At 38.0% G+C, this 8,551-nt stretch overlaps 2 protein-coding genes across 2 annotated transcripts; one reads left to right on the top strand and one right to left on the bottom strand.

Moving 5' to 3' along the window:
• Positions 1-314: 314 nt before the first annotated feature.
• Positions 315-1,964, bottom strand: LOC130425738 (zinc finger BED domain-containing protein 5-like). Its single transcript, XM_056752110.1, has one exon. The coding sequence runs from the start codon at positions 1,629-1,631 to the stop codon at positions 315-317; it is 1,317 nt and encodes a 438-aa protein (XP_056608088.1). The 5' UTR covers positions 1,632-1,964.
• Positions 1,965-5,467: 3,503 nt separating this feature from the next.
• Positions 5,468-8,310, top strand: LOC130425949 (gastrula zinc finger protein XlCGF8.2DB-like). The gene is made up of 3 exons (XM_056752414.1): positions 5,468-5,607; positions 6,194-6,410; positions 7,050-8,310. The coding sequence occupies exon 3, from the start codon at positions 7,052-7,054 to the stop codon at positions 8,219-8,221; it is 1,170 nt and encodes a 389-aa protein (XP_056608392.1). The 5' UTR covers positions 5,468-5,607; positions 6,194-6,410; positions 7,050-7,051; the 3' UTR covers positions 8,222-8,310.
• Positions 8,311-8,551: the final 241 nt, after the last annotated feature.

Here is an 8,551-nt window from a genome sequence, read left to right as displayed (position 1 = left end):
AATTGGCAGTAGAACCAGACTTCTAATGTGAGCTTGCAGACATTATTATTATTATTATGAGTAGTAGTACGCCTATCATCATTACTAGGCTATTGCTATATAATTATATGAGGTTAAATGCTTTATTGTTGTTGTTGTTGTTATTATTATTATTATCATCAGTATAGGCCTATTATCATTACTAGGCTATTGCTATAATTGGGAATTTGCACCAGACCTCTGATATTAATGTATGCTTTATTATGGTTATTATTACTAGGCCTAATAGTAGGTATCATCTGCATTTTGTAACAGAAGCTTGCAGGTACGTGATGTTAATGCGAGACCTGAGCCTGCTTTGCCTTGCAAAGATCCCCAATTCTTGGCTCAATGTTTGATAAACATAGTCTCAGATCATCCTCGATTTGTGCACGATTGCGGTATTTCGTTTTGAGTGCAGTCATTTTTGAGAATCCTGCCTCACACAGATATGTCGACGCGAAAGGAAGGAGAATCTTCATGGCGACGTCACAGAGTTCAGGAAATTCCTGCATCAATACTGCCCAGAATGACGAAAGAGGGCAGGAGTTAAAGAGTTCCTTCAGTCTACTGTCACTCTTCAGCTCAATAAGCTGTTCCTGCATATCAATTGATAGCTCGTTTGGTGTGCACACAAACGGATCTGGAACCCACGCAAAAGAGCGATAATCCTCTTTAAAGTACGTCGCAAATTGTTTTCTCATTGCTGACAGGTGCTCAGACGCTGATTGAAATAGGGATGAGAAATCGTGTGACGTGCCTGCATCAGTGATAAAGTCTGCAAGGCTGGGAAACATGTCGCAGTTCACTTGACTGATGCGGCCATGCCAGAGGTCTAGTTTTTGTGTGAAGGCGTGCACTTTGTCTGCAAGGATCAAAATATGAGTTCCGCGGCCTTGCAAAGACAGGTTGAGGCCATTCAAGCGGTCAAATATATCGACCAAATAGGACGGAGACGCAAGCCACATAGTGTCATCCAGATGCTTCGCCAGATCTGATTTGATTTCTGTCAAAAACCACTTCACCTCCTCTCGAAGCTCATACAACCGCTGTAGCACCCGCCCCCTGGAGAGCCAGCGAACTTCAGTGTGCAGAAGCAGCTGTTCGTGCCCTGACCCCATCTCCTGGCAGAGGACCCCAAACAAGCGAGAGTTTAACGGCCGTGATTTGATAAGATTTATCATTTTCACGGATTGGTTCAGCACGGAGTCAAAAAGAACCGGCATTTTTTTAGCAGCTAGTGCTTCGCGATGGACCATGCAATGTGTCCATTTCACAAGTGGAGCTACTTGCTGAACTCGAGCAGCTAGGCCACGCTCACGCCCCGTCATTGCTTGCGCACCATCCGTGCATAGGCCAACGCATCGGTCCCAAGCCAAACCATTTTCAAGGATAAAAATATTAAGGACATTGAAAATGGCTTCTCCTGTAGTGTGCAACTGAAGAGGCCGGCAAAACAGTACATCCTCCTCAATCGCCTTGTCCCGTAGATACCTGACATAGGTGAGGAGCTGTGCCTGCCCAGCAATATCAGTGGATTCGTCCAGCTGCAGCGCGTAGTAAGGACTCTTTTTTACAAACTCGATCAGTTGCTCTCTGATATCATTGGACATGTCTACAATTCTCCTAGCGACTGTGTCATTGGACAGTGGTTCTACCGAGTTTGGCTGCTGCACTATCGCCTATCATTATTCTGCACATGTCTTGCGCTGCCGGCAAAATGAGAGTCTCTGCGATTGTATGCGGTTTACCCAGTTTACCGATTCTTTTGGCCACTACATACGATGCCTCCAAACACTGTTTAGACACAGTGCTGTGCACTGAAATGGTTGCCTGTTGCTGATGGAGGCCATCAAGCTTTCTTTTAAAATATTCAGCTGGCTTATTTTTAATGCCAGGATGCTTTGTTTCGAGGTGCCTTTTTAATTTGCAGGGCTTCATACTGTCGTTTGCCAGCACCTCTGCACACACGACACACTGAGGTCTCAGATCAGCCGTAACTGTAAACCCAAACTGCAGGTATGCTTCATCGTACCTTCTAAGCTTTTTTGCAGCTGGTGGTGCGTCGGTTGGCTTGTTGGTCCGCACAAGAAATTTCTCCATTTTTTTTATGTGTTTTAAATAAAGTTTAGGCAAAATGTAACTGTGTGTGTGGCTGTGTTGAGAGACGTATCAGGGGCTAATCAATCGGGACTTAGGGACGATCTTTAATTAAACGAACAAAATAATTATTTTGCAGACAATTCAGATTTTATTTGAATACTTAAAGATTGTAGTGTGTGTGTGTGTGTGTGTGTGTGTCTTAGTCGTGTGGGTTGTTTTAGCTAAGTGTAGCTACTGCCTAGCAGTTAAAAAAAAAAAACTGGCAAGGGCTGAGATTTGATCTAATCTTTAACAAAAATGTTTGTGGGTTTAGTCTTTAAAAAGACTGTTGGGGTTTTGTAGTAAAGGCCTATGTAAATCGAGATTGATAACAGACTAGCGAGAGCTGGCACAAGTGAACTTGGCAAGAGACTAGACTAGAGTGAATGGAGAGCTATGTCTTGAGTCAATTTAAATCGCAGTTATTTATTTTTGTATTTTGAGTGAGTGAACATTTACATTTACAACCCGCTCTGCAAGCTAGGGCGGGAACGGCGGCGGCCATGCGCATGCGCGATTCATTTGCAGCCTGGACGCGGAGGGGTGTGTGTGTCTCCTCTCTGCTCTGAGTGCTGCGTGAGGCTACTGAGAGTCTGACCGCCTTGAAGTGCTTTTGGACGGGAGAGGGGCTAACGGCAGCACCCGCTGCTCGTTGTGAACAGTAGGCCTAACTGCAGAGTGACTCGTGCTTTCGAGTCTCCAAACACCACAAAAGTCTCCAAAAACAACAGTAAAATTCGCTGGATTTGTCACATTGACAAAAACAAGTCGCCAGGAGGATGATTTGTTTGTGTTATAAGCAGTGCTTGAAGTGGGGGAAAAGGTGGCGGTACTCTCTTTGCATTGGCAAATCATTACATTTTTACAGTGAAAAACAAAACTTGGAGATATTGCTGTTACAACAATTTAGTGTTTTTTATTTATTAACAACATAAATGTATTTAAAAAGTGTTTTTTTTGTGTGCGTGGCTGCGTGTATTTCACAAAAACTAAAGGAAAGCTTTAGCTGTAGCCTATATTCTGACTAGTTTATTAGTTTTATATATATATATAGGCTATATATATATAACTAAATAGGACCTCAGGTTTTATATGTTTGCAATCTCTGAAACTTCCGCCCGTCATAAAAATTAATTCTGATGGTTCAATTTTCTGCATTTTTCGCATCCGTAGCAATTATTTTGAGGGTTGTTTTTGACAATTGAGAGCCACCAAATGACGAATATGAAAAAACGAATAAGACAGTTTCGGACTTTTGAGGCTTGCGCAGCTTCTCGAGGAGAAATCAAACAAATGAGCGCCGTTTTCTAAAGTCTATGAGCGCAGCACACACAAATAAACTAAATTGACATACTGCAGTTAAATGTGGTGATTTTATATTTATAACTTTTGAATGCAGTTCAGCAACATGCATCACACGACCTGAACACCAAGAGAGCTGACAATTGACCGTCACTTAATTTACCATCACCTCACGATTGAAAATCTGACATTGATTTCATATGACAGTTCAACAAACAAGTTATTAATAGTAAGTCACTTATATTTTTTACGAAATAATGACTGTTTTGGTCTATTTTAGCAGCGAAAATAGATCCGATGAATCCAAACAAAGATCACAGCATAGCGCATCTCACAGCAACAATCAATCTTGTTTTGAATGATTCAGTGTTTTGAACGAATCGATTGAGTCATGGATTCAATGACCCATGCACAAACATCTGTCTCATTCTTGATGAATCGGCCGTTTGAACGAATCGTTTGAATGAACGACTCAATGACTCGCTTAATAAAACCGCTTTTCACCTGCATTTGCGCTCACTATCCACAAACCAATCAAATTTGTTCAAAACTCTTTTTTTTAAATCAGTCCAAACACATTTTAATTTTTATTCAGGAGTTATGTATATACACAACTATAACTTTTTATGAAAGTAGTTTAGTGATAAAAAAAATGTTAAAAAAAATATTTTTTCAGTTTTTTTTTTCTCTCCCATCCTGTAGTCTACTCGCGCCCCCCCGGGAGAGTGTCCGCGCCTCCCCAGGGGGGCGCGCCCCACCGGTTGAGAACCAGTGCTCTAACGTATTTCACAAGGTGAACTGTAAGATTCTATTAATAAAATGTTAAGGTTACTGCTTTTTAAGAGTACCGTGAACACTGGTGGTTCAGTTCAAGGCCAGGTATTTATTATAATTATAGCTGAAATACATTAATGTGCATCTGCACTAATAATGAAAATACATTACTAAATAAAACCTTTTCTTGTACACGTAATCTTCCACCCTAAAATTATAAACAAACTCACATATATACATTAATGTCTCATTCTACAATAAACAGGTGCTTGTTAATCAATGGTTTAATGATAAAGTTTAATTATATAGACATACTAATATATATATATATATATATATATATATATATAATTATAGTTTATATATATATAGTTTGTTTATATATATATACAGTTTGTTTATATATATATATAGTTTGTTTATATAAAAATAATTGTTCTAATATTAATGTGTTTTAAAATTGCAGGTTAGTTTTGTTGTTTGAAATAAAACATAATTTATTATACAAAGAAACGTGAAGCATTTTAGAAATAATACAAGGGAAGTTGTTCATTTTGTAAAAATAAATCTTGAATAAATCGCATCGTGAGCTGAGTGAATCGTTACATCCCTATATTTGATAGATTTCAACGTCATATTAAATAATTTTGAGAAACACATTGTCTAAAAAATAACTATATAGTGCAGGTCACCTACAAACTTTCCTGTGAGTTTTCAAGCAACGCTACAAAATTAATTTAGATAACGTTAGTTCTTCAATAAATTACTGTATGAAGAACATGTATCGTTAACCAAGTATCATAGATGCGATATATCTACCATTGATTATAAGGATTAAGTTAGGTTTCGAAAACTTTATCTTATATATTGAAACGATACTTTACATCTATCTAATACTGTATGAATGAAATCAATATACTTACAACAGTCGTCTGATAATGTTAAAGAACGTTTTCGATTATATTTGTCAAATAATTCATAATAACACTTTTACTTCGACTTGATCTTGTATGAGAATAAATAAATAAATAAATTGAATATTTAATAAATATACTTATAATTGGCCTGTAGGTGCATTTAATTCACACACGTGTCTGACAGTGCGTTTGTTTGAGCGCGCATGCGCGGCTGAGACTGCATGTGTCGGAGTGCGCATGCGCCGCTGACAGTGCATCTGGCCTGAGAGTGCATCTGGTCTGCAGCTAGACCCTTCTCCGAATAACGGACTTCTCAACGAAGGAGAACCACACCAACAGTCCCTTTCTCTTGACTTTCATATGTTTTCAAATGCCTACGTGGCCTCATCACGGGCCTCTGAGTTAATTCTCCACACCTGATGTCACGTAATCATTACTGTCGTTACGGCAACAGGTACACAGTGGCACGGGGAAAGGTGTTACATTGTTATCGTCCCGGAGGGAACACCAATCCAACAGAACTAGTTCCGCTCTCCATTCGTCACACCGTGACATTTTCATTTTAGTATCTGCAATCCCTGGGATCGAACCCATGACCTTGGTGCTGCTAGCGCCACTCTCTTACCACTGAGCTACAGGAAAGCAATAAAAAGATAAAACAATGAAGAAATAAAAATGATACAATAAGAACTAAAATTATATATTTTGCGTATGTTCATTGGGGGATCAGTATTGTGATGTTTTTCTTGAAAGGTTTGTTTCATTAGTGACATTAGCCTAACAGTGAAAACACATCCATTAGTGTTAATAGAGCAGTCAGTCTTCTGCTGCTGTTTTCTTTTGTTTCAGTATAACAGACACATCAGTGTTAACAGCTGTCATTATTCAGACTGATAGTTGCTATTTTCACCTTCTTCATTATGCTGATATTTTAAACTCACATGTACATTTCCGAACAAAACAAATGTTGGAGAATGAATGAGTGAAGAATGTTGATTATAAATGAATCGAATTGATTTTCTGTCTACATTTACATTTAGGCATTAAGCAGATGATTTTGCACGATTGGCACCTTCAGTGAAGCTCCTCCTACATCAATCCACCAATAAATACCAGAAACCAACAAGCAGAAGAATCACTTCAGGTGTAAGAATTGAAATCTTCACACTGTTGTTGGAGTTACTGGAAGAGAAGCTTGAGAACACGAGAGATCCAGAACTACACAGAACACAAACTGAGGGACTGAAGAACAAAGAGGTTGGTTTCTGATTTTAAATCTTTATTACTGAATGAATTTAAAATCTGGTTAAGTGCATGTTGGTAGATCATACAAGCAGAAGTTAAGCACTATAAATAAATGCACTAAAATACATCAAGTGATCATAACTTTGTATAGTTGTAATCTTGTATATGTTCAATAGATTTACATGTTAATAGTGTTAATGTTGTACATAACAATATTTTGACCCTTTGTTGAACATTTTTCAGACTGCAGGTTTTTTATTGTCTCATTGAAAAAAGCGTCCATATATATTCTTTTACATGACAGAAATTATTTCAATTGTAAATCATAATTCTGATAAACAAAAATGATAAATTGCAAAAAGAGTAACAAAGAAATTCATTATTTATACATTTTATAGCTTTTTTCAGCTGGAAATCACATTACTGTAATGCCTCCTGTCATTTCTGAGGGCCTTTTATGTTGTTATTTAAACAGAGTAATATTAAAATGTTCTCTTAAGAGGTGGTCATCTTATATGGAAAACACTTTTATCCAAAGAATAGTCTGTGCACTGAATGACTGTGTTCCCTGAAAATTAAACTATGATCTTGTGATGTTGTTTTGTACAATTTTTTCTGGTGAAGTTAAACAGCTGGTTTTGTTCATTTCAGATATGATGGAACACAAAACGAGTGGAAACAAATCCCCCAAAACTGGACACGTTAGAACTCACAGTGATGAGAAACCTTTCACGTGTCATCTGTGCAGGAAAAGTTTCACCTGTAAAGGAGACCTTAAGATACACATAATGATTCACACTGGAGAGAAACTGTTCACATGCCGTGACTGTGGAAAGAGTTTTAAAAGTACAAGTCACCTTAAGACACACATGATGATTCACACTGGAGAGAAACCTTTCACATGTCTACAGTGTGGAAAGAGTTTTAACAGTACAAGTCACCTTAAGAGACACATTGGTATTCACACCGGAGAGAAACCTTTCACATGCAAACAGTGTGGAAAGAGTTTTTCACTAAACAATAACTACAAGCAACACTTGAGAGTTCACACTGGAGAGAAACCATTCAAATGCCAAGAGTGTGGGAAGGCTTTCACACATCAAAGTGCATGCAAGATACACATGAGGATTCACACCGGTGAGAAACCATTCACGTGCCAACATTGTGAAAAGAGTTTTAAAACTACGAGTGAAACTAAGACACACATGAGAACTCACACCGGAGAGAAACCATTTGCATGCCTTCAGTGTGGAAAGTCTTTTACACTCTCAGGTCACCTTAAGGGTCATTTGAGAATTCACACCGGAGAGAAACCTTACCCATGTGATCAGTGTGAAAAGAGTTTTATTTGTATTAGTCACCTTTATAGACACATGAAAATTCACACCGGAGAGAAACCTCATGCATGTCTACTGTGTGGAAAGAGTGTAGGAGATAAAGCTTCCCTGAAAAGTCATATGAGGTTTCACAGCGGAGAGAAACCCTACCAATGTGATCAGTGTGAAAAGAGATTTGCATGTAAAAATACCCTTGTGTTACACATACGAACTCACACTGGAGAGAAACCATTCGAATGTCAACAGTGTGGAAAGAGTTTCTCATCTCAATGTAACCTTAAGAGACACATGAGAATTCACAACGAAGAGAAACTGTTCACATGCAACGAGTGTGGAAAGAGTTACAGATGTAAATTAAGCCTTCAGTCACACATGAGATCTCACGCTGGAGTTAAACCTTTTGGATGTCATACGTGTGGAAAGACTTTCTCAGTTGAAAGTTATCTTAAGAAACATTTGAGAAAACACGCTGGAGAGAAACCATAAACATGTCATCTGTGTTGAAAATGAGAAGCTAGTCTCCGATCTTAGCAGTGTTTTTACTCTGATCAGTGCTGTTACAAGTATATTTCTGCATCACCTCAAGACTTGTGTACTGATTGTGACCTGTTTGAAAGCTTGTGTGAAATGGAATGTTGTAAACGTTTATGTAAACAATTTGATGAAAATTAAACTTTTAATGTTGTTTATATGTCTGTTTGGTGTGTTTTCAATGCTTGAATATTTAATCTTATGTGCTTTTAAGTAACATATTTTATTGCATTTGGGATAGGATAGGTTTAATTTAAATGATAATTACTTACATTAAATTATGAT

Source organism: Triplophysa dalaica, chromosome 7 (genome assembly GCF_015846415.1).
Source record: "Triplophysa dalaica isolate WHDGS20190420 chromosome 7, ASM1584641v1, whole genome shotgun sequence".
Lineage (NCBI taxonomy): Eukaryota > Metazoa > Chordata > Actinopteri > Cypriniformes > Nemacheilidae > Triplophysa > Triplophysa dalaica.
Note: the sequence above shows the minus strand (reverse complement) of the source record. Positions and strands in the feature narration are given on the sequence as shown.